This window comes from Ylistrum balloti, unplaced genomic scaffold (assembly GCF_031769215.1).
Source record: "Ylistrum balloti isolate Yb309-2 unplaced genomic scaffold, AGI_CSIRO_Ybal_v1 Utg370584, whole genome shotgun sequence".
Lineage (NCBI taxonomy): Eukaryota > Metazoa > Mollusca > Bivalvia > Pectinida > Pectinidae > Ylistrum > Ylistrum balloti.
In genome coordinates, this window is record NW_026782363.1 from 384,018 (window position 1) to 411,190 (window position 27,173).

Genomic DNA, 27,173 nt, shown 5'->3' on the forward strand with positions numbered 1-27,173 from the left:
CCCTATGAAGGCCCACCATTGTATGATCTGTAACAGATCTTTATAACTTTGACTTTATCCCTATGAAGGCCCACCATTGTATGATCTGTAACAGATCTTTATAATTTTGACTTTATCCCTATGAAGGCCCACCATTGTATGATCTGTAACAGATCTTTATAACTTTGACTTTATCCCTATGAAGGCCCACCATTGTATGATCTGTAACAGATCTTTATAAGTTTGACTTTATCCCTATGAAGGCCCACCATTGTATGATCTGTAACAGATCTTTATAACTTTGACTTTATCCCTATGAAGGCCCACCATTGTATGATCTGTAACAGATCTTTATAAGACTTTATTTGACTTTATCCCTAAGTTTGAAGGCCCACCATTGTATGATCTGTAACAGATCTTTATAAGTTTGACTTTATCCCTATGAAGGCCCACCATTGTATGATCTGTAACAGATCTTTATAAGTTTGACTTTATCCCTATGAAGGCCCACCATTGTATGATCTGTAACAGATCTTTATAACTTTGACTTTATCCCTATGAAGGCCCACCATTGTATGATCTGTAACAGATCTTTATAAGTTTGACTTTATCCCTATGAAGGCCCACCATTGTATGATCTGTAACAGATCTTTATAAGTTTGACTTTATCCCTATGAAGGCCCACCATTGTATGATCTGTAACAGATCTTTATAAGTCTGACTTTATCCCTATGAAGGCCCACCATTGTATGATCTGTAACAGATCTTAATTAGTTAGATGTTTTCTTTTCTTTCTATTTTTTTTATCTTAATTATATGCGGTATAAAATACTGAGAGGTGAACTAACATTATTACGATAACAACATCTAATAATCAAAACCATATATGAAATTGAAAATTTTTTTAAATCATTCACAAAATTTAACATGCACAACTAAGGACCCAGGGGAACTTCTGCATGAAATTTTATAAAAATTCATCAAGACCTTGGTAAAAATATAGCAATAACAAACAGCATTTTGCTTTTCTTATCAAACTTAACAAAGAACACAGGCATTAAAGAAGGAAAGGAAACCTACATAGGAAGACAAAGACCTCTTGGGCACTTAAAAAAAAAATAACTGCTGCGATTTTGTTTTTTCTGACGAGTTCCAAAAATTCACAACTAAGGACTAAATGGAAGCTACACAGGAAAACTAAGGATACATCAAGTACTTTACAGAAATAGTGATGTCAAACTGTCAAAATCCAAGATGGTTGCCTTTCAGCTACTTTGTTTTTCCAATCAGTCCAAAGTTTCAATGCACAGATACAGATCAAGGTGAACATATGTAGGAAATCTGAGAATTACCAATCCTGAACTTGTCAAGAAATAGAGATAACAAAAAATGTTTCAGAAAACTTGGACAAGGGAAAACAGATGGACAATGAGAGATTTGAACAACCCAACATATGATAATGGTAGGCTAAGGATGTGATTTGGGATTCGGCTTAGACCTAAGGTAATAAAGAACTTTTATACTATAATAAGGATAAATTTGACCATGCAATGTCAGTAGGGTTGTCATGATGCAACATAGGACAGACTATAAGTGATATAGTCTAAGTAGTGAACTACGCCACACCCACACAGTAACGAGGGATGCTGTTCACCTTTCACGCCTTTGGACCTTGGTAAGGTCGACCGTCCTGAAGGACCTGTAGGACACAACAACAGTCAGAAACAAGCGACAATGACACACAGCCAATACAAAGCCACATGAGGTTGTTTCTCTTTGTGTTTCCAAAGGCACAGACATATTTACAATTATTTCCTGAGGCATTTCTGGGACTGTATAGACATGGTTTAATGTTTTCCATGATGAAGTTATTTTCAAGGGTAACAAATATTTTCATAAATTGCCCGACAGTTGTGGAATAAAGTTTTAGTTTTCAGTGTTACATCGTGACACAGGCTCTACATTTATATTGAATGTCCATCAATTTACCATTCAACATGCTAGTACAGGACTTGTTGACGAGAACACAGAAACATTAACCAAAAAGATATTAAGTTAGTAGTACTGGATTAGTTATACTGGAACATATCCTATGTCTTGCATTTTGTCAGAATTTGATTAAAGTCTATTGTATAATGCACACAAATACTACAACATAAATAGTGTTACAGAAAAACGATCATTAACTCAAACTAAAACATGTTATATAAGATCTACAGAAATCATCTGACAACAAATAATATTAGAAAGATCAACTACAACAATTGAAGTGTAACATGCTTTTAAAAAAAGACTTCTACAACATATTACTGTATAACATGATATGTTCCTTGTGTAGAAACGTTTTGTCAATATGACAGTATATAAACCAGAAAAATAAAATGGAATTATACAGATTTTTAGGTATATCTATATGACATCCTTAAACATGTAAACCATTAAAGATTGTCTTAGAAATAAACTATAAAACAAAGTATCGGAGAACATCTGGTGTTATACAGTGATCTGTTGTGGTCTTTGATAGTTTCTTTCTTAATGCTGAAATAAACATCTTCATACAACATGAGTAATGTGTACAGGTCTGACCATCACAATAAAACAAGGACACAAGACAGAACATACCTGCAGCCTCGGCTACTGGTTCAGCTTCAGCTACGACCTGTCCCTCCTCAACAGCAGGTTGTTCTCCATCCACAACATCTGACTGTACCGGCACTTCTGGCTCTGGCTCAGGAGTAGGTCTGTGTAACAAAGCACATTGAGACAACATTTTAAATCGTACTCTTCAACAAGAAAGAAAAGAATGTATAATCATGCACCATTGCTCTGTGGATAAGAATTATTTTTGCATTTGTACCGTTACTCATTGGGTAAGACAATTTCTCTATTCAAATATGGTTACTCTTGGGCAACATTTTTTCTATATATGTACACTGCTCTGTGGAATGGATTTCTTCTATATACGTACAGTTAAAATAAGGGTTAAAAATGATTTTCTATTCATGAATGGTTGCTGTAGGGGTAAGATATTCATAATACAATTCCTATCTAGGGGTAAGAATTTGTTCATATATATACAGTTTAAACAAGGTCGATATGTGTATGATTGCTCTGAGGGTAAAAATATTTCTATGTACTTACGGTTGCTCTGGGGGTAAAAATTCTTGTATTAATTTCCTCCTACGTTCTTCTTTTTCTCGAAAGACTTCCTCTGGATGTTCACTCTTGTATTGTTCTGCCTCTCGTTTCTCTTTGGTTCTCATTTCAAACTGTAAAGTGAGTAAACACTTATAAAACAATCTGCTTGTTCATTCTTTTTATGATCAATTAAGAATCAATATTAATTAGAAAGAGATGGGATGAAAAATGAGAGAAGACAATAATAAATGTTGAAAGATAAAAAAAAGGAAAGCAGTAACTCTTTAAATGGAGTTCCTGAAAACAAAATCTCACGTTATGATGAACGATTACTTACTGATGTTAATTTTTCTAAAGCAGTAAATCTTTCTTCTTGAGTTGAAGCTGATTTTTCAAATGCTTCATGTTTCTTGATCAAGTTTTCAACAGCATCTAAGGTATCCTGTAAAAGATAAGAGTTACAACTAGTCACAATCTAGTCATTGACCAGAATCAGTATTATTGAAACCATTCCCAATATACAGCAACAAAGTTCTTTGTCAAGCAGTAACTTCTGTCTCACTAATCACTGAAGTGACTGTAGAGGATCAACTTCAGCAAACCGAAAACTACCAACTCTAGTAGAGTATATTTCTTTTCAGGAAGAAAGAGCTTATATTGTTCATGTCCTATCTTCATCATTACGAACAATGGCATAGTTCAGAATAAAAACATGTGCCTAACATTCTTTCAGATTCATGTAATATTGAAAAAATATATTGAATTATTGGTTTGATGCATCTTCTCATCAATCTTTTGACATTTGTTTTCACTCCCCTTTTTGGTAAGCACACTTGTACCGAAGTCCCTTACCATCACTGATGGATTCTAGAAGGACAAAACAGCTAGTGTGGTGTAGTTTCATTATCTAATGTACACTGTATCTTTTACCAAATGTGTGCTATTCACTCGTGCCTGATGTACAATTTTCCTCAATAACTTTTCAGATTATCAGACATTATTCATTCTACTCACACCAAAGTCTGGATTCTGCAGGTATGATTCTTGTGCTAACAGCCATGACTCTGCAACGGCAGCATCTCGGGCAAACTGGTAGACTTCAAGGACTGTAAAAGTTACATAAACACAGGGTTTGACAACTATCTAATGTTTAACATTCGCAATATTGAAATGCTTAATACTCCATATGGACTGTTGTCTGCTCAATGATTAGGTTGTTCTATGGCATAAACAGGAGGAGTTTTAATGATACATGGAGGTATGTTTTCTATGGTATAAACAGGAGGAGTTTTAATGATAAATGAGAACAGGTTTTCTATGGTATAATCAGGAGGAGTTTCAATGAGAAATGATAACAGGTTGTTCTATGGTATAAACAGGAGGAGTTTCAATGAGAAATGATAACAGGTTGTTCTATGGTATAAACAGGAGGAGTTTCAATGATAAATAAGAACAGGTTTTCTATGGTATAAACAGGAGGAGTTTCAATGAGAAATGATAACAGGTTGTTCTATGGTATAAACAGGAGGAGTTTCAATGATAAATGAGAACAGTTTTCTATGGTATAAACAGGAGGAGTTTTAATGATAAATGAGAACAGTTTTCTATGGTATAAACAGGAGGAGTTTCAATGATAAATGAGAACAGGTTGTTCTATGGTATAAACAGGAGGAGTTTCAATGAGAAATGAGAACAGGTTTTCTATGGTATAAACAGGAGGAGTTTCAATGATAAATGAGAACAGTTTTCTATGGTATAAACAGGAGGAGTTTTAATGATAAATCAGAACAGGTTTTCTACTTACTGAGCTGTAGGTGTTCCCATCTTTCTTCCCATTGGTCAGTCATGTCCTGTCGCTGCGTCGTCACCTGTATTAATTTTTCCCGTACCTGTAACATCACAAAAAATGTCAGAATATTACTTTTGTCCTTACAAAAAAAAAACTTCCTTTAGTACCTCACCAATAATGCTAATATTACTTCAAGTAGTCTTTTAAAACCTGTTCTTCTGTTAAAGTGTACCCTTAGTGGTTTGCTATATATTTAGCTGTTAATATGTTTAGCTGTGAAATACTTCATATTATACAATAAACGATCAGGAAAACGCAAACGTCGTTGTTAATTCCGTTGCCTAGTTATTGTGATTTATCTGAAATGCACATGTTTGACTCAACGGCGATTGCCTCGATATGGGTGGCCCATGTATGTGACATCATAAGTTCAACGCTGTCAAAACAGCCCTACAGAAATATACCAGGAAGCTGTGTTCGATATGCGAGACTTTTAGCTTCTTATTTCATCTATTTTGTTGGCACTTACTTTGGCCGGTTATACTTGATGTACAGGTATGCAGGTATCTGAATGCACTGATGCTATCTTAATTAATGTTCTCATAATTCATGAATCTAGAGACTAAATATGATACTTTTTATTATCCATGTGGTCTCTAGAAATTATGACAAACTCTTTATTTATACAACACAAACCGACCACTGATTAAAAATCCTGTCAAATTAACAAAAGCAACCCAGCACACCATACAAAATCTACACCCATAACAAGCAGCAACACATGTATTTCAATCTGACAGCAATGTGAATAAGTGTTTAGTATTTGTGACAGAAATTGTCTTGAATTCCTTCCATGGCAGCTGCTAACTGTTGTTGATGTGACAGCCGATAGGGTTAAATTCAGCACGAGTCATCCTTAGATTGATCAGTAGGAGGAGGATGGGTGAAAATTGTGCACTTTACATGTCAATATCTCAGTAATGAGCCAGCCAATTGTTAATGTGGTTTTCAACCTATTCAATTTTAGACCATGAAATATAATACTAAATTCTATTCCATTTTAACTCGGGGTACACTCTAAAAGCAAAAGGGAATCTATACTTTTTCTATAACCAATAATATATCAAAGTTAAAAGAAGAGCACATTTGGTATACAACTCTGATTATCTGACACTTACTTCCTCTACTCGGAATCCATTCCTCTCTAACAAATCTTTCCCTAAGTTGATACAAATGGCAAAGTTTTCCTCTCGGGCATCTATCTCGGCCTTCAGACTCTGGTGGTTGTTCATAAGCAGTTCCACACCCGAAACATCCCTGTAAAGGTCAAGGTCACACAATTAAACTAGGTCAAGGTCAGATTCCACAATCATAGTTGAGTGTAGGAAAAAGTATACTAAAATACATAAAATGTCAACTTATAGAAACAAAAGATGTCTTGTACTGAACTGTATAAATATGTTCTGTCCTATAAATATGTTCTGTCCTATAAATATGTACTGTCCTATAAATATGTTCTGTCCTATATGTACTGTCCTATAAATATGTACTGTCCTATAAATATGTACTGTCCTATAAATATGTACTGTCCTATAAATATGTTCTGTCCTATAAATATGTTCTGTCCTTATACATAAGAAGAACAGATCTAAAGGTTTTTTTCCTTTTATCTATTTTTTTCTCACGAATATGTAAATTTTCCATCATAACACATATATCTGCCTGTAGAGTAATTTGTGCAATAATGCAATATCTTAAATAATAAAATATTTGAATAATAACTATCTAATTCCACTGATATCTGATGATGGTCTGATAAGTCAATATTCATATATGACAAAACTGATGGTATAGTATATCATTTTCATCTATTTTTACAGCGTCCAAGACTATATTACAAATCACAAATAATCAACAACAAATCCAGAGTGATACATACAGTTTACATTCCATCAGTACTGTAGTGGTATTTTTTAATAATCCTACCATATTCCCTGTATCAAGTACTTAGCTACCATTAACCTACCAAACTAGTACTAGGCCTTAAGCATAACTTATTCCTTGTAACAAGTACTTAGCTACCATTAACCTACGAAACTAGCACCCTGTCTGTAGAACAAAGCTTTATACTTTCCCTGTAAATGACACTAGGCCTTACATTTACCCTGTCTGTAGAACAAAGCTTTATATTTCCCCTGTCAATGACACTAGGCCTTACATTTACCATGTCTGTAGAACAAAGCTTTATATTTCCCCTGTCAATGACACTAGGCCTTACATTTACCCTGTCTGTAGAACAAAGCTTTATATTTCCCCTGTCAATGACACTAGGCCTTATATTTTCAATATATTTAGTACTGGACTTAACATTCTTCCTTATAACTAGTACTGCAGACATCTTATACCAGTAACCTACCTTGGCTTCTCTTGTGTTTTCATTTGTCTATTGATGTCGTCCATCCAGTGTTTGAGATCTCTCACCATCATCAAGAAGCGGTACAGGTCACTGGCATCTGCAAGGTCTGCCTTACGTGACTGTACACGGAAGTGGAGGTTCTTCCATGCTTCAACTACCTCTCGCTCCTTATTCTGGATCTCTAAGCGACGGTCACCAGCATACCCGGCCTGTAATCTCACAGACTCTTCCTGTACTGTTTGTACATTTGCACCAAGTGTGACAAGGTCATTTTCAAAGTTAGCATGTTTTCTTTGTAAGGCTGCAACACTTTGAGCATCTCTTCCCAGTTCCTCTGGAATATGGTTCTGTTTTTCCTGTATGATGGAATGAAATTATGAAACACATGATACTGTTGCATGTAGAGATTTATGGCAGGTTTTTTGTGTTTTTGTTTTTCATTTATTTATATTTTTTCATTCTTATATAAGTAATAATGTGTCAATATACTTTAATGAGACTTTAAAAAAAATATCTATTCTGCATCCTAAAACACAACACCAACAATCCTCCCAAGTCAAATAAAAAAATGATGTAGCTGTATATCATTTTTGTTGATGATACCTTCCATACTATGTACAGAAGAAACATTCACCTTCTGTCTCCCAAATCACAACTTACCACAATTCTTTCAAGAGTGTCTTTACATTCAGAGTAAAATTTATGAAGTTCCCAGGAAGCTTGAAGCATTTGTGTTCTTGTATCAATCAGTTCTAATAAGTCATTCCACGCTTCATTCAAATTGTCCTTCCATTCTGCAATAGCGGCTGCATCAGAATGTTCTGCAGCTATTAACTGATCACAATTTTCATTTGCAGCCGATACTCGTTCTGTTCCTATGCTTTCTGTATCACGAGCAAATTCCTTAAACCTCTCCTTCAGCATCTGTAAGACAAGAAAGGATATAATGGACATGTTGGAAGATGAGTATATATAAAAAATATTGTTATTTATCAGAGTATTCTGTATCAAATCAACACAAAAACATTTTCAGGTTCCCACCCCAATTTTTTTTCAATGTATACTCACAGATACATGTTCATAATCTTGTCCGAGCTCCTGTGAACCAGCCACCAGTTCTCGTTCAGCGATCCACTGCATGATGTCATCGATCTCTCTCTGTAATACATACAGCTTGAGAACCTCCTCCAATTTACTTTTCCTCTCATGTGACAAGTCTTTAAGACCAGCATACAACTTGTCTACTTGGGACTGCCGTACAGCTATCTGGTCACTGAAATAACCATCACAACAGTTTTAATGGCAACTTCAAAGAATATTAAATCATAGAAAATTTAAATGATCAGTCCACACTATAATAAGTATAAATGGTGTAACATACTCCTGTTTAAAATGGATGTGAAATCGGAGACTTTCAACACTTTTCTACAAATACTTTTGTTACAAAAACCATAAATAAAATCATTTTCATATCACTTACAAAAACATTTTTGAAAATGGAAAAGAACAAGAGGCCAAGAGGGCATATATTACTCATCTTGTTTTGTTTGGTTAAAATTGCTTCGTCCAAATTGAAAGAAAATTGCTTCATCTAGACTGATGGAAAAGGAATTCTAAATATCAAAGTACACCATATCTATTTCACCATTGGGTCCTATCCTTCTGTCCCTACCAGTCAGCTAAATATTCATTCTTCAGACCAAATTGTGCCAAATCCAAATTCAGGTCTTTTATTTCAAAATAGTATTCCCACAATAATTCCTCTTAGAACACCAATGTTAAATTGTAAGTGATGTATTGCCATCCAAATTTCTCAGTATTTATATCAATTTATCTTTGTCTGATTATATTTTAACAGGAGATAATTGATTAAATTACCTTTCTGGATGATCTGTGTCTATAAGATTTCTGCTCCTCTCACCCAGCTGTCGAACCACATCAGCATAGTCCTCTACAGCATTCTCTAAAGCCTGGTGTTTCTTCATGAAGTTCTGAGCACCGATCTCATCCTTGGCGCGCTCGTCTCCCATCATATAGAGTTCTTGTTCACTCATCCATGCCTCTGCTTCAGACGCATCGTAGTAGTACTGTAGAGAAATATAGTGAGTGAGGTCATATCTAATAATAAAAAAGTAAGTCACTTGCTGAAATTATCTGATATTCTTATCAATCATAGCAATGTCATAGGAATATTTTTCATCACATTTCAGACCAAACTTCAAATATTTTTAATTTATATTGAAGATAAGCAATCTTGAAAAAGAAAATCACAAAATGATAAAATGTTTTGAAATAGAAACTATTTTTTTGAAACACATACTTGTTGTGCAATATCGGAGAGATTCAGTCTGTCCTTGCGTTTCTCCACTGCATCATTGAGGTCTTTCCAGCGTGTGAGAAGATCATCGATGAGTGCCTTAAATTCCTCTGATTGTGGGTGTTCCTCTGCAATAAGTGTCTGTCCCACTTCCACCACTGACATTATTCTTGGTTCGTGGTTCTCTATTTCTGTCTGTAAAGACTGTAAACAAGGGGGGCAACTCCTTTATCAGTCACAGTACAACAGGAATACCTACATTAGGTTATATGCCACAACAATTTTAACATATCACATTTTCAAATCTAAAGAAAATTTGAAATATCATGCAACATAGAATCTGGAGACTGTTTTCTGAAAGAACCAATATATATATAAAATATTTCGTTTCTAGGGCAAAGTTTGCAATTGTAAATTTGTTATTACAAATTAGGTTAAGATATTAGTTATACCAGTGACAGATCAGTATTTGTCTACCAAATAAATATTACTAGATACAGGTGATGAATGATGATACTCCTTCTGAAAGTTAGTCAGATTCTGTATACCTGAAGCCAAAATTTCATGCCAAAATAATTCCATTTGAATAATGTGATAACTTCCGATCCAATGCTTGAAAAGCACTGTCGGACTTTGCAATGAAACTGATAGTTTTACCTAAGCATGCTGACCATCAACAGCAATCTGAATACATGTACGTTGTCACACCCAATCCAATGATCCTTTGTATATACATATATATAATGACAGACAGATATGAGGGTACAATCTGATTACTTAAAAAGGATTCAAGAGGTCATTTCATGGTCAGTAATTTGGCTTTATTCCATTTAATTTGAGGGTTGTTTTTTTAATCGCTTGATCAATTTAACTCATCCTTTTTTTAATGTTGGTGAGCTTACAAAGATGTTCCCATGAGCAAAATATTTCTTCTTTCCAGTCATGAATCCTTTTTAAGCGATGTCACAACATGTGATGTACAGATAAAAATGTTTTAGCAAATCTGCACTGGACTTTACATCTGGTCTTATGGATTTTCCATGAAAATTGGAAAATACAAAGAATCTGAAATTCTTGTAGTGAAAAAAGGAGGAAAAAATATACAATAAGCTTTTTGCTAAATAATATTCTATACTGAAAATTGAAGCTAACTTATGTTTTCTGAAAAGAGCTTGTTTTCTGAAGAGAGAAATTTTTTCTTTCATTTTTGCATTAGCCCTGAAAAGGTTGAAGAAGCAAAACCAGGTGTCTTTCAAATTAAAAAAAAAACAAAATTTAAACTATAACATTAAAGCCCCTATTCCTATACATGTGACCTTTGACCCCTTAACCTTGTGCGACATTCACCTTAACCTGATCATGTGCAGTTTTTGATATTATGATTTATGATACTGTAACTCTGTTGTGAGTTTCTGAAGGACAGGACCGATGAAACAGACATGGAAAACATTATATTGCTCCTCCCTCCCAATAATTGAAGAGTAAATAAAAAAGATGATGATCTGAATTATTCTACCATACAAATATATGTTCAAGGCTGTACATGTGGTGTTAAATGCTGAATATGAAATTAGTACAGAGTAGCTGATGTGAAGTAAGTTTCTTTACAAGTAACGCTGCAAGTTATCCCTCAACATATTGGCAACTGTAGTGCTGTATATTATAGCAATATTTACAGGCGAGACAGATATAAATATGTATATGATTATCTACATGAACTCTTGATGTTATACAGATGAATATCTTACGTACAAAAAGGCGTCCACTGCCTCGAATGGCGGTTGGCTGTGACCAGATAAAATTCAGTAAAAAACAAAATTTTCAAAAACCTTTATAAAGATCAACAACATGCTGAGCTTTAACCTCAAGTCAAGTACTGTTTATCAAACATTCAAATCTATTATCACAAACAAGACGCCTCCAGTTTCCTGGCCCACTCCATCTATTATTACTAACATAAAGAACACTTGTTATTACATATTAATAAACTTTTTCCAATATGAATAAAAAATCCTGTTAATAATCTTTGTATATTGACACCTGAAGGATTAGGTCCAGAAAAATTCCATATCATCAACTGTCAAGAAACCTGTGTCAGTTAGAGATAAAAAAAAAAAAAAAAAAAAACTCACCTGGTTTTTCTTTGTCAACAGTTGATTGCTAAGGAGACTATTTCCGAAATTGTTAGACATAGCAATAGGCATTTTCTCATCTATCCAGAGTTTTTCATCCTCCACATCACGGATGAATTGATGAATACGCTTCACTTTCTCCAGTTCATTCCTACGTTTCACCAGCGGTTGTTGAATGTGTGCAAACCTGAAATGTATTTTCGTGTTGAAAAATCATGTCAGAGTTAATATTATAAGACCCTCACTTAAATAGAGAAGGAAGGGAAGAGATAAGGGATACAAAATCTCAAAGGAGAGGAAAAAAACAACAAATGTTGCTTTAAATAAGACCTACTTTCATGATAAAGAAGAAAACATGAAATGTATCTCAAAGCCATACCTTTCTGCAACAGCAGCCTTTCTGGCCTCTATCACAGCTTCCTGTTTAGGATCTACACGCCTTAAAATGATGGCTTGCTCATCTAACTCTGTAACTTGCTGTTCTTTCATCTTCATTTGAGACTCCAATTGCTACAAGGGAAAAAACAGTTTAATAACTGTAGTATATTAAAAACAGTTTAATAACTGTAGTATATTAAAAACAGTTTCAACAAACATGTTCCAAACAAATTCATTTAAAGTGATTTATAAGAGCGAAAAATAGTAGTTAAATGTTTGTATTCAAAAATTAACATGTTAATTCTCAACATAAACACAAATCTAACCCAGCATCAGAACTTTGTTTGATATGTGAAATGATCCTAAAGACAATATTACCCAATAAAAACGAAAGTGCCTTCTTTTTTATTTGCCTCATCTTAGAAAAGTACAGAACATTTTTGTAATCAAGCATGTTGGTGCTTAACACTCAAGAGCTGTCAATGTCAAAAGGAAGGAAAGTTTTATAGGTAATCATCAAGCTATTGAAAGCTCTCCAAGCTTTATAACATCAACACATGAAATTTAATCAGTGTGGAAAAAAAAATTAATCTTCTACATGCCCGTTTGCAGACAGACGAGAAAATTTTCATGTAAATATTTCATGTTATTAAGAAGCAGTGGAGAGATTATTGACATCTGTTCAAGTTAAAACAGTAATCAGTATCTATGAATAAGAAAGAGAGAAAACATGTTGTCATGGATGGGAGAACTATCCAACAATGTAACCCTACCACACCCACCAAATATTTACTTTTTTTTTGTAAAGGGTTTTTGTAATTGCATCTAACAATATCACATACATTTCAGTCAAGAGACCAGATCTTGATTTTATACTTCAGTATACCAGGTTAATGATGCACGTCAATTAGACATTGGATTTTCATCCCCAAACTTCAATTCTCCTTCATTCAGGCCTTTTTTTGTGGAATGAAGTGTTAATATACACAAGTGAACCATAACATAACTTACACTCTGTTTCTGCATGAGAAGGTTAACCGTTGTAAGATCTTTGGCACTTTCCTCTGAGATGATCTGAGTCTCCAACTGGTTAATCCAGCCATCAATATCATCACAGCTCTGTTGGTAGAGGACGGCCCTGTTGGTGTCAAACAGACGCTCAGCCTTTGATTTGGTGGTAGTTTCCAGTTCATCCCACTGCTCTGACAAACTAGCCAGGATTGGTTCGATTTGTTCTCGTGTCTCTGGCTTCTCTTTCAGAAGAGTTTCTCCAGACTGCAACAAATTTCCAAAGTACAGATTTAACATTTAAGAACATTTGGACAAGGCAGCAAGATATTTCAATTTTTTTTTCACACTCTATATTTCGCTTTAAATGATAGCAGTACATCACTACAAATCAAACTACTTTGACAGTTGAACTAGATCATTTTAGTTAATATATGGTGTAGATCCTACCTCCATGAGATGCTGAAGTCGTTCCTTGTTGGCAGCAATCTCACGCTCAAAGGCTTGGTGACGAAGGTATTTACTGTGTAGGTTTTTGGCATCTCTGTATGTTTCATCCTGAGCGGCAGCCATTTTGTCATGAAGCCAGTCTCGCAGCTGAAATTTCATTCAAATCATTATGACTAAACCAGTCTCACAGCAAACACTGAAGTTTTGAGATACTTGGCCACCAATACAAATGAGTCTTACTGGAAATGAATTAGAACTTTAAACCAGTCTCACAGGGATTTTTTTAAGTTACCCTTCTATCTCCCTCTATACCACTTTTTACTAAAACAGCTTTTGTGAAAATCATCCAAAACAAGAGTTAGACCAGGTGTTGATGCCTAACACAAGAAATTTTCACAATTTTCCATGTGTTATTTATTTACCTCATCACATTCCTGTAGGAACTGCTGTAACAGAAGTTGGTCCTTGAGACGCTCCAACTGTTCATAAACTCGCTGGCGGTTCACATCACGTCTGTAATTTCAAGAATCCAACAACTTTAATGTCAAATATAAAAACACTAAACTGACATTGGAAGACAGAGTTACAAACACTTAAATGTCTCTAGATATTGTCCGATTATCATAGTTTCTATGGTAACAGGAGACAGCTACAAACACTGTAATGTCTCTAAATTTTGTCTCATGATCAATGTTTCTATAGAAACAGGAGACAGATATAAACACTGTAATGACTCTAGGTTTTGTCTTATATAGTTTTATATAGCAAATCTGTTCAGTTTTTCATATATTAAGTGAATAATTCAATGTTTTTATACAGTTAATATGTTAAGTGGTTTATATATTCTATTCAGGTGTAAAACTAGACATTTTATACAGTAAATATGTTTTGTGGCCTAAATAATATTCTTTACACCTTAGGTATAATGAAAAGGAGCACTCTGATATAACAAGAAACATATTTAACATGAATCCCATTTCAAAAGTTAAAAAAAAAATATTTAAAAATTTTCAACTTAATGTTCAGTAGAATACTACCTGCGGACACAAAAAAAACTAACCTCTCATTGATGTTTTCAGCCTTTTTGTGAATTTTATCAGCAGCATAATGGTTGTCCTCGATCAGACGGTTGGCAAACTGTAAAACTGCATTGATTTTCTCATCGTTTGCATCTGTCGTGGTGATAAACGCCTCATGGGCTTTGATTAGGTTCTCGGCAGCCTCCAAAGTATTCTGTGAAAATAAACATCCGTAATATAAACTGGGCACTGTTCATTAGTCAACCTTTCACCCTGACAAGACCAAATGATTACCTGTCAGAGTCATTCTAGTTAAATATTGTTCATTTAAGTTACAACAATTCAATCACTTTGTAAATTAAGAGCCAAAATCATTATACTTGTTTCCTGAAAATGCAATGTCAGTTGTGAAGGTGAAAAAGTATGACGGATAAAATTCTCCCTGAAACCTCACCCAATATTTTTTTCTCTTATTGTCTAAAATACAGACTTCATCAGCTGCACAGAATTCCACAAAAATGGGGGGGGAAAAAATCATAATACACCGATTCACAGTTCCAATGACTGACATTGCAAATCTGGGGGCCAATCCAGATACTGGGACACCTTACAAAGGAGGTGGGGAAACTTGTCTTAACCCTATGGACAAGAGGACACATGGATTCCAAAAGTCTAACTATTCACTAACTAACTTGGGATTTTAATTAGAATCCATCACTTTAAAAACAAAAACTGGTTATAGCAGTCATTTACTTACATAAAGAAGAAGTCTATCTGAAAACATCAGAAGTGTTTGTACTGACCACCACCTTGGTAAAGCACTAAAGGAGCCAGAGGCTGATGTAAAACATAAGGATTTTTGCATACCTTATTTGGAACGTTAAATAAAAGCTGAATAATCTGATAAATCACAATGCACAAAAAAACGTATTTGTTTTTTCAAATTCACTGAAAAGATGCAAAAGAGTCTTTTTTTTATTGTTTTACTGAAAACTAGAATTTCTTCCACAATTGATCTCCACATATTTATGACAGTTAGGGAAAGACTATCTGTCAACACTTGATGACTTGTAATCTTAACACGTCAATGCTTTTGCTTGACAACTTACACACAGAAAATAGTTGTAAAACCTATTAATAAAACACTGATAACAATAGTACACCTACATATAAAAGTTTAACAATCTTAGAAATTCAAGATATGTTGTACTTCTTCAAAATGTACACATATTCAGTTTAAGTGTTATCTGGTATCATAAGCAATTAACATTATAACTAATTTTAAATCCTTTTCTTTCACAACAAAACACATTTACTAACTCCAACTCCAGCAAAAAACAAACTTGATCCACCATATGAACCTTACCTCCTTTAGTAAAATGGATTCCAACAAAAACCAGGATTGGGGGATAAAGCACAGAAAAATTACTGGGTATATAAAACCTTCAAAACCCAACAGTGTCTGCCTTACTCTCAATTCCTGGCTCTGATGATACTGATCTTGAAGTAATTGTAAAGCTCTGATAACATTGGGTGTATATAAGTAATTTTATATGACACCAACAGGTACCATCTGATGGTCTTCCTGTACTGGTGACATCCTAGTACCATCAGATGGTCTCCCTCTACTGGTGACATCCTAAGCTGTGATACAGTATGTCCTAACATATCCTTTCTGTAGAATTGGCTTTCCAACAAGGCCTAACATAGTTACACAGGTGGCATACAACCAAACTAAATAAACCACATCAGTGCTAACTGGATTGATGATTTTTTCAGTTTTTCTTGAGGAAAGAAATTCTAAACATTTTCAGAGCATAATCTGGCAGTACACATATCACTAACCCTTTTTTCAGCACATTTTCTGATGTAGGAGGAACACCAGTGGACCAGTTAATTCCATTATGCTTACACTGAATGAACTGAAACACTTTTATTAATATCACTGGTTTCTAATTGGCTCATCTCAAAGCATTATTGTTTTTTTTCTTAATCATTTGAGTATTTTATAAAGCAAGTGAGAATCTATTAGAACAATATTAGAGTGTGAAAATAAATGTACAAAACTTTACACATACAATTAGTGGTTGTGGTTACAAAAGCTGTGACCTGTGAGGCTGTCTGCTCATTTCTTTATTAATGTACACAGTGTAACAACATCTACATATAGTAATGGCTAATGTGACGACACTATTATGAGATTGTAGCCACAACAGAAAGCAAATCACAAAAAAATAGATATATATATAAATATCAAAAAAAAAATTGTGTTAAAATTTAAAGTTCATTAATGTTTTAATCATCAACAAAATTTCTATTTAATCTAAACCTGAATGTTTAGATGCTGAGGAAACATAGTGTAAAACACAGTGAATCCACTATATTTGTTCTTTTATTGTACATGACTTTGTACTCATAGAAACCACTACAGTAGGATGAGTACTTTGTAAAAAGTATGAAAGAGACGTGTGAAAAGAACATTATGTATTCAAATAATGACATTACAACCTAGTTTAATACATAGCTACGTTGTGATGGAAATAACGTTACAGACGAAATGATAACATCAAGATGAAGCAGGAGTTGAGGGAAAAACTCAGAAAAAAAGGAACTAATCCAAAATAGCATAAACACCAAAACAAAATTCACTACATGTAAAATTAAACCAAATAGTGGTATATAAAATACACTACCAATATCCAGTTTGAAAATAAATACAAATTTACTCCGGAGGTACAATATGTTGTACAGCGGTTGGACGGTCAACCATAAGCTGTACAGCGATTGGCCAGCCAATCACACGCATCAGTGTTTACCTGTTTATCAAGATGTCCTACGGTGCTCTGTATGACAAAACAAGGAAGTTTAAAACATAATAATGTCAGCCACGAAAGACAAGCTTAAAAGAGATATATAAAGGCAGATTCATAACACCTAACAAAAAGGTAAAATGGGGTAAAAATACAGGCCTGAAATTTCTCAACAAAACTTAAAATAGATTCACATTGTCAAAATAAACTGAACTGCAACTTACTAATACACCTTTATTTCCTTTTTTACACAAGTTACGGTTGTACTGTTGGAGTGACATCAACATACGAGGAAAGTGAATCTGCCTTGGACACAGCAATAGGGCACATGATGAGGGAGGGATGAGATGATGTTGATACTACAGGATTTAGCATATCTACCTAGAACTGCAGAGTGCAGTTTCTGTGATCATACCAGTTTTCTCTTGCTTATTTTCCATTCCATAGCCACCGTTTCACTTTTGTGCATGCCTGACTAGATGATAAAAACTTACCGGCACTTCTTCCTTGGATAGGAAGTTCTCTTGTTGGTTCAGTAACACTTCAGCTTGTTTGGCATCTCTCAAATACATCTGTAATGGCATTGTAAAAAGACCAAAGAAAATTAACAAGAAAAGGTCAACATGGTGTAAGTATATACATAAGATATATAACACTTTCAGTAAATGGCAATTAAACTGAAGGAATTATCTTTAATAAAGATAAAACATATCCATTTTGATCCAACCACACATCTTAAGATATTTTTACATCTAATTATACAAAAATAATATTTAAAAATTATAAAATTAACCAAAGAACAGGTCACTTTTAAGCAGAATGATGCACTTGTATGTGTTGCTTTACCTGTAAGTTGAGACTCTGAGATAGTAGATGTTGACGATTCTCCCACATCTGTAGCAGTTCCTCCCAGCCATTATCAAGGGCCTGCAGTCTCTGTACAAACACATATGATTAAAATCAAAATGTTTCCATCATGGAAGTATTTTGTTTCTTGTTGGTAATATAGTTGATCACTGTCATATTGTTTAAGGCTTGTGAATAGACTGCCTTAAGTTTTAGTGTTAATGATAGAAATATTTATTTACAAAATACCAGTCACTTGTATCACATTTCCACTCAGATAACTAATTAAGTTCAAGTATCAATGATGTTGCATAAGGTATTTTCCCTTACAACAAGAAATTAACATAAAAAAAAAACCAACTTCTATTTAAATTTTCTGTCCCGCTGAAAGCACAACTCACATAAAACTAAAAACCTCATTTTTCCAAGCTTTCCATCACTGAGAGTACTAGAGTCAAACCTATCTAAAAGAGGCCATACAAAAGGAGTAGAGGAAAGTCGCCTATATACACAGTTAGTTTTCACGTACTATGAATGGTATTTCATAGGAAGCTAAAAAGTGGCCTTCATAGACAGGTGGCCTTTGTTAAAAGGTGGCCTTTAATACAGATTTGACTGTATCTAATTTCTTTTCTTTTTTCTGTTCAGCAATTGATTGATCAAGCTCATTTCTGTAAATATCAGAGGCTATTTCCCAATCCAAATACCATACCCTAAACCTGAAAGTGGGTCAAGATCATTCATTTGAACAAATTATATCGTTCTTCATTCCAGGAAAAAATTGACATCAAACAACAGATGTCACACTACAGCTTAATTTCTCTTGCTTTTCAAACAGGTGAGCTACCAAGTACAATCAATGATAGCAAAGCTCACCTGCAGCAACCATTGCAAAACACTTAATTATTGTTTATGACAAATAGGAAGGGTGTGGGATGTGTAGTTTCAAAAACTTGCCCTTAAAAGTAGGTATTAATGCTAAAACAAAGTCCAAAGCATTGTCATTTTTGCCAAAAACAGAAAAAAGACTGCATTTAATTAATATAAAATCAATCTTGCACCTCTAATGATTGTATAAGAGGGACTGTGTGGACTATGAAGCCTTTCAAAAACTTACCCAAAAAAATCAATCGTAACTGAAGAGCTGAAAATTTTGAAAAAGTTTAAAAGGCATTTATTTCTACCTGTCTAAGGAACATGTACTGTGGATCCTCCTGGCCCTCAGTGACTTTGTCTCCAAACTCTTTCATCTTGGCATACTCAGGTGCATATGCATCTATCTCATCCTTGAGCTGTTGATGCTGGTTCAAAAGCTTCTCAGCATCAGCAAGACTGTTAGGAATGTCCTCTGAAGCAACTGTTGTCTGTGTCCTTGACAGCCACTGTTGGAAGTGGTCAAGGTTGCCAAGGAACCGTTGGAGCTCTCCAGCCTCTCCCAGTTTCTCATCTCTGTCCTTTAACTGTATAAGGTAAAGACAAGGCATAGTAACACCAATTTCAAATTTGTGATCAATAGCAGCTGATTTGTAAATAACACTTTGTTTTTTTTTTATTTTAAATGAAATAGTCTTCTAACAAAATATCTGACCCCATTTTCCCTAACAATATATATCTACATCAAATCACAATTTTGAAAAACATAAAAAACAAATTAAGTGGAAATTCTTCATTTATTGCTTTTATATCAATCTTTTGTCATAGCTCACCATGTCCTTGAGATCCATCCAGACATTGTTAATTTCGGCAATTTTCTCACGGATAGCCGCGGCCTCATCTGGCTTGTCATCCTGTAATTTCTCTGCCTCATTTTGGAGAGATTCCAACTGAAAGATATAACGTTCTTAATTATTACAACTATTTTTTTTCTCATGTATCAAATTTTATTCCATATTGCTACTTTTTACAAATTTTTCTTTTCCTTTTCAGATTTGACCATAAAAGAATTTTTGTAACATTATTTTTAAGCTTCATTCCAAAAATACTTTAAGAATCTAACAATGTTTCAGATTACTTTAGCCTGGAGAAAATTTACAATTGTTACATTACCTTGGCCTGGATTGCTGCAAGGTCTCTCTCCATTCCACTGAGTCTTCTCTGGAGTGTCATCACACCAGACAAGTCATTACCCAGCTCATCTGTGGATTCTATGACCTTTGCTTTCTCATGAATCCAGCTCTGAAAACAAGAATACATTCAGTAAAACTCTCATTTCTATGATCAAAACCTGTTTTCAAAGCTGAAATACTTATTCATTGTTTACGAAAATTATCACATTTTTTTTATCAAATCAGGTTTCTCTGTTGTATAGATGGGAAACTTTCACTTCAGGTTTGAAATCCTACTTTGATTCACATTATTAATTTCAGTTTAACCTTAGGATCTTCATGTAAAATGCATAAAATATGTTTTAGAAAAACTTCAAGACACTTGCTTTTAAGATAATTATTTTATACCAAGTCAAACTTACAATAGTTTCATTGCACTCAATGTGGAAGTTCTGGAGACCATGTGCAAGGTTGATTTCTTCCCTCTTTTGGTCCACAAGGTCACGGAGATTGTTCCATCTTAAATTGCCCAAGACAGAACAATGTAATTACATGATTTACATAATTTCACATATTACATTTCGATTGCTGGAATCACAACATTTATTTTCTCCAAATTACAATTATAATGTAATCTAGATATGAGACTAACAGATATGATCTGCAGACTACTCACTCTCCGTTGAGTTGGTTTTGTCTGGCGATGACTTCAGAGGCATTGGGATGTTCTATTTGGAGAAGTTGGCGTGCCAGCTGGTTAACCACAGCCACCTTGGAAGCATTAGCATTCATTTCATGCTCGAAACTGTCGAAACGGTGCTTCATAATAGCTAATTCCTCGATATCATCTGTGATGATAATTGTGGTCAAGAATTTCTCCTGTATGAATAGAAAAGAAATTTACTTCAAAAGTTATACTTGATGATTCTTCTTCATCTTGTGCACATTTTCCAATCATTATTTACTATAGACAGGAAGTTTTAAAAACTTATACATCATATATTTTTGTTGGACTTAGATTTTGTGGGTTTTATTTTTTTAAATATATTGTTGTGGACACTTTAATTCTTTGAATAAATGTAGCTTAATCAATTTTCTCAAACTTATTTAAACATTAATAGACACATGAATTTGTGGATTAAGAGTTCCCTTGAAATCAACGAAAATAAATTCCCCATAAAAATGAATGATTTAATCTTTGATAAACAAGTCATACAATCTGCTACACAAACAAGCATATTAGAGTGATGTTAGTTTTCAAAGTTTAACATAAAATCCTACTCTTTCAATGTTGGTTATTTTAAACATTTCTTCTGAATTTAGAACTGATATACCAACTAAATGCTAAGCAATAGACCCTATTTTAAGTGATATGATAATGCTTATCTCTGATTTATGTCTAACACCACTATTGATAATACGATAATGCTTATCTCTGATTTATGTCTAACACCACTATTGATAATATGATAATGCTTATCTCTGATTTATGTCTAACACCACTATTGATAATACGATAATGCTTATCTCTGATTTATGTCTAACACCACTATTGATAATATGATAATGCTTATCTCTGATTTATGTCTAACACCACTATTGATAATATGATAATGCTTATCTCTGATTTATGTCTAATCTCTGATTTAACCCTAACATCACTACTGATGTCCGATTCTCTCACAAATATATCTCCTGACTTGCCTTTTCATCAATCCAGGTGTCCACACCATCAGCTTCATTAACCAGCTTATACAGGGAGAGAGCATCTAGGAGTCGCTGTTTGCGAAGTTTGGCCAATTCAAGGAGTTCTTGGTAACGCCTGTCGATGCTTCCCAGTCTGTTCTGTATGTCAGGAGATTCACGATCCTGTAAATGCAACAAACAAGTTAGTTCTGAATGTACACTGCACTTAGTTTAAACTTGCAATATCACTGTACTGATCTGAGTGAGAAAACACAGAACCCCGCCCCCACTCTTTTCCATTACAGTTTATCTCCTCTCTGCCATAATTCTCTTTGTAATAAAGATTATCTCCCCTTTACCATACTCTTTTGCAACAATATGAAAATTAAATTCCATTATTCATGTTCACCATGTAGTCCCTATAAATGCCAATTGATGCAGAGGAAGTGTACCACTTGCTTTCATTGGAGAAAACACAGCATATTTTCTCTCTTTTCATAAATGAAATAAATAAGATTTCCCTTCTGGTTTTACTGCTATGACAATGTTGTCGTAATATTGCAATTATCAGATTTTGTTTTTTTCTTTGCATAACACTGTGATAAGTTGAAAGAAGGTTTGTGAAATTACATTGCGTTGTGTTTTGTATGTCACTAAAAAGTCAGCCGTAAGAAACTAAGTATGAAATATTTGAGATATTACAGTAAAATGTTTGTATTTAGATGTGGACAGTGACTCACTTGCTCTCCTAGGTTTGCTGCCTGTTCATGAAGAGCAGCAATGGTGCTCTCATAATTCTTCAGCTCATCTGTTACCTCCTGTGAGTATAAAAAAAATTCTTCATTTCTTGTTCTAATCACGTGACATTTTCTGTCATTTAAATTTTTCATTTTGCCGTGGTATATTACCAACATGTTTCATGTGAAGGCATTTACAATCTCTCTTTTATTGAACAGAACATTACTGGGTAATACAGAAAGTAAGACCTGGTAGAACATATATAATGAACATCTTACCTTGTGTTTCTTGATGAGAGACTGTACACTAGCCTCATCTTTGCCGACATCCTCACTAGATACCAGGCGAAGTGTATCCAACATCCAGGCATCCACATCATCAGCATCAGCAAAGAACTGAAAATAACGGAAAACTTTTTATAAATGAACTGTTCATCTATGATATGCACTGTTAATCAATAGTGCCACTTTTAGAAAACTTATAAATCTACCCATTTACATCTTCTGCTAGAGCTAATAGAAAACTTACACCACAAAATAAAATTGTGTTCTGACATTCTCCTCAGTTTACTTTCTCATCATTTTGATTTTACACATCACCATATCTATAATTGTATCATTATCTTTATAATTGTTTGCCTTCTAATGAAATAAAAGGGCCAAGGATCAAATCAAAGAATCAGACCTTTCAGTGCAACTACATATCAATCGTTTTTTAATTAAATCATATTTGATTACAGTACTCTTTAAATTTAAAACTATACCAGTGTCTTTCAGTTTCAATTACAAATATATCAAATGAATTATTTTGTATAATAATTTCTTGTAATAGTTCATACGAAATAGATAGGGTATAACAATCAACTTAAATTAATTACTATGACAGTATCATTATTATCATCAAACCTTTTTTTTCTGTTAGGAAACATGTTTTTAAGTGTCTGTATTAGGCACCAAGGTTGTTCCTTGCAACAATAATTATCCCTAAATCATCACCAGGTCATCTACCTATCATACTGAACCAAAACATTGCCAGTCAGTGCCAAACATATAAATTAAATTTCTAATCAGGTCCCAACAAGAAATGACTACTATCCATGACTAATTTTAGACCAACATTTCCAATGTTTGTGACCGCTATTCTTGTATCAGTTTTTTAAGGTGCTGATCAAAGCCCTGGGTGATTTCAGCAAAATAACCTCCAAAAATGTTGTTTTTTTTTAATCATTTCACATTCCTTATCTTACTCAAGTTTCAACATCCTATCTTTTTGGCCAAAAATAGCATTGTGCTAGAAATGGATCTTTGTTCACACTAATATTGTAATTTACACTTATGTAGTGATTTAGTAGCGATACACAATTTCCATACATGTTAATACATTTATAAATGACTAGTCATGGATTTTATCAACTTAAATTAATAAAAAATTTGAACAAGCTGCTTAGGCAGCACAACTGGTGTCAAAACAAAACCATCATGTCCCAATGTTTTTAATGTTTACAAATCTGACAAATGATGATTATCAATATTATAGGTAAACTTAACTGAATACTGCATTACGAAAATGGAATCTGTTTTCTATTAAAAATTGATTCAATTAAAAGTGAAAGTGTCTTGTAATGTTCTGGCAAACTTGTGTAGTCAAACACTGGGAACACATGTCACTCAAGAACATAAAAGCATTTGTTATGTAAATCAATGAATTTAAAGAATTAAAATTTAAAAAAAAAACAACTTCTGGGTAGTGGGAAGTCAAAAGTTAAATAGCATCATCAAAAATAACACAATAATGATATGTAATATCATTGTCAACCTTTGTATCATTAGAAACTCCCCGACATTGAAAATTGAATAATTATCTCGTAGTTTAGTTTTCATGCAAGTCACAATATTTACCTATATACACCAGTTACAACCATGATAGAAAGGGAACTGACAAAAGTTTAGTTTCATACCTGGTAGTAGTCTACAGCCTCATTGAGCCTCTTCTTGCGATAAGCAGCCAGGTCTATTAGTGTCTCCCATTGCTGATTAATCTCATCAATACGTTCCTGAATTCTATCAGCTCCGAAATTGCCCGCAGTGATGAGATCATTGCCAACCTGGAGAACGGACTGTAAATGGGTGTGTCTTGCTGTCATCTCATCTTCCATAGCCTAGAAACAACAATGGTTGTGAGAGATTTTTCTAAAATATTCTTAGAAACAATTAAAAATGAAAGTGTATGTTTTTTGTAACCTTCAGATGAATTCATGTATTCCAACATCAAAACAATACATCACTTAAGAACAGTATAAAAACATTTATCATGTAAATCAACACATTTGAAAAAGGAATATATTTAACTTAGAAAGTTTCTACTACCACATAAATGTTCAAGTCACTATGACCTTATGTACAGCACTTATGAACACCTCCACAGTTTGCTCAATGAAAACCATTTGGTCCTTGACATTTTCTTTTTTTAAAAACTTCATCTTGTCAATTATGATGAGATCATAATTTTGTTCAACATTCTTTTTATCCCTACAACACTACAGTATAAATAGTTTGGGTTAGAGACCTTCTGTTTGTTCAGCAGCAGGTGTACACTTGTGAGGTCATGGCCAAGCTCTGGGGATGACATGAGTTGTTCCTTTTCTTTGATCCAGCTCTCCTCGTCCGCCATATCCCAGTAGAACTGCCACAGTCTTCGAGATTCCTCCAGTCTTGCACGACGCTCTGCAGCAAGGTTCAGCAGCTCTGCATATGAGTTCTCTAGTGTCTTCATACGCTCTTCAATAACTTCTGCCTCACACGGCTTGTATCCTGTATAAATAAAGGCTTCATAATAGATATTGCTAACAGATTAATTAGTCTTAAAAATCTTGCATGATCAGTTGTGTCTACACAACAATGACTATATCTGTCAAAGGCTTTACTTTTTTTCTTTAAGGAGGACCAAGAGCAAAGCACACTATTAATCATATCCATTACTTAACTCATTCTTTACTATAGAATCATGCTGAGTTAACAGTGCTCTAAATTAGATCTAATCTAGATATAGATGATTACCTCCTGCTTCAGAGAAGTCACCCTTGACAAATCGATCGGCCTGTGTGTTGACAGTCTTGACCCTCTCGCCCAGGACATGGATGTCAGCCTCCAACAGGCTGTGTTTTTGCAACAGGTCCTCAACACTCATAAGGTGCTTGCCGTAGTCCTCAGACATAAGTCGTGCCTACAACACATGCCATACAATCTTAACCCAATATTTCCAACAATATGTGTTGTGTTATATAGTGAAAGGTTTTCTAAAAGAAACGGTAAATATACTCTTCAAGGCAACATCATTCTGGATTAAATGTCAATAATATGCATCACATTTTTAAACCATCATTGTAGTGTTAAGTCTCAAATACTTGTGCAAAGTTCGATGAAGAAATGCAAAAGTTACTGAGAAATTCTGCTGTCAAAAAAAAGTGGAGCTGGATGGTGAGACTCCATGATTACTATATGAACCCAACAGGACATTTGGTTACATCATTTACACATCATTGGCATTCAGACTTCCACTTGCATTGTATCAAACAACTACACTTTTGAATTCAGATACACACATTCTGAAGGAAAAGTGTAAGAACTCACCTTGATTTCTTCTGTCCAGTCTAGAATGTACAACATCTCTTGGAAGATTCTCTGGAGGTTGAGAGATAATTCTAGTCTCATACGACGTGCTCTCAGCAGTTCTAGTAAGTAGTTCCATAGACGGAGAACATTGTTCTTTCTAAAACACAAATTCATGAACATGCCATTAATATATTTAGAAGATGTCATTTCATCACTGAATATAAAATATAAAGTATAAAGTATAAAATCACTAGGGTTTTTAATCAATCTATATGAGGAGAGCAATTCTGTCAAACTTGCATATTAATGAAGAGTCTTCAATTACGAGTCAAATTCAACACCTGAGACTCAAAATCGTCCTTTGGTCAATACAAAAAAACCAAAACTTTGCCATACCTTGCGAGAATTCTGTCGATATCATGGTAGTTCTCCTGTTCCAGTTCTGTAGCCACCGAGACAACTGCCTGCACACGTTCTTCATAGGCATTGATGTCAGTCTCAATGGCCTCATGTTTCTTAGTGGCAGCCTCCACAGCAGCCAAGTCGAAACCAAAGTTGTCTTGGGAGACAAGGCGCTGGTTCTCACTCAGCCAGGTCTCACGCATGCCAGCCTTACGATCAAATCTTGCTGCAAGTTGGTCAAGCTTCTCTTGTCTGCAAAGACAACAAATGTATCAGTTTTAAGGTTAACATTCCAATCAACCTCAATATTTCCTTCACTTTTTAACAAAAATTTACAAATCAAGAAAATATGTAAGATAAGCAGAACAGTAAAAACTGATCACATCTCATCATTCTTCGCATTATTTCA

At 34.2% G+C, this 27,173-nt stretch overlaps 1 protein-coding gene across 6 annotated transcripts in view; it reads right to left on the reverse strand.

The window, feature by feature from the left end:
• LOC132556712 (spectrin beta chain-like) overlaps positions 1–27,173 on the reverse strand; it is a 65,698-nt gene that overhangs the window by 10,753 nt on the left and 27,772 nt on the right. For 4 of the 6 annotated variants that reach the window (XM_060221153.1, XM_060221148.1, XM_060221151.1 and 1 more), the window contains exons 10-41: positions 26,759–27,016; positions 26,381–26,519; positions 25,808–25,973; positions 25,317–25,561; positions 24,709–24,909; positions 23,030–23,146; positions 22,754–22,831; positions 22,032–22,196; positions 21,004–21,206; positions 20,750–20,846; positions 20,329–20,457; positions 19,989–20,105; positions 19,467–19,742; positions 18,283–18,372; positions 17,931–18,008; positions 14,668–14,840; positions 14,030–14,120; positions 13,608–13,754; positions 13,161–13,424; positions 12,151–12,281; positions 11,772–11,958; positions 9,643–9,843; positions 9,201–9,409; positions 8,391–8,595; positions 7,983–8,246; positions 7,323–7,678; positions 6,085–6,223; positions 4,922–5,006; positions 4,132–4,223; positions 3,455–3,559; positions 3,121–3,248; positions 2,602–2,720 (exon numbers count right to left, since the gene is read on the reverse strand). In XM_060221153.1, the coding sequence (XP_060077136.1) occupies positions 2,602–2,720; positions 3,121–3,248; positions 3,455–3,559; positions 4,132–4,223; positions 4,922–5,006; positions 6,085–6,223; positions 7,323–7,678; positions 7,983–8,246; positions 8,391–8,595; positions 9,201–9,409; positions 9,643–9,843; positions 11,772–11,958; positions 12,151–12,281; positions 13,161–13,424; positions 13,608–13,754; positions 14,030–14,120; positions 14,668–14,840; positions 17,931–18,008; positions 18,283–18,372; positions 19,467–19,742; positions 19,989–20,105; positions 20,329–20,457; positions 20,750–20,846; positions 21,004–21,206; positions 22,032–22,196; positions 22,754–22,831; positions 23,030–23,146; positions 24,709–24,909; positions 25,317–25,561; positions 25,808–25,973; positions 26,381–26,519; positions 26,759–27,016 (5,255 nt within the window). Of the gene's footprint in view, positions 1–1,633; positions 1,679–2,601; positions 2,721–3,120; positions 3,249–3,454; positions 3,560–4,131; positions 4,224–4,921; positions 5,007–6,084; positions 6,224–7,322; positions 7,679–7,982; positions 8,247–8,390; positions 8,596–9,200; positions 9,410–9,642; positions 9,844–11,771; positions 11,959–12,150; positions 12,282–13,160; positions 13,425–13,607; positions 13,755–14,029; positions 14,121–14,667; positions 14,841–17,930; positions 18,009–18,282; positions 18,373–19,466; positions 19,743–19,988; positions 20,106–20,328; positions 20,458–20,749; positions 20,847–21,003; positions 21,207–22,031; positions 22,197–22,753; positions 22,832–23,029; positions 23,147–24,708; positions 24,910–25,316; positions 25,562–25,807; positions 25,974–26,380; positions 26,520–26,758; positions 27,017–27,173 lie in introns of all 6 variants that reach the window. The other 2 variants (XM_060221152.1, XM_060221150.1) reach the window with 1 other exon arrangement.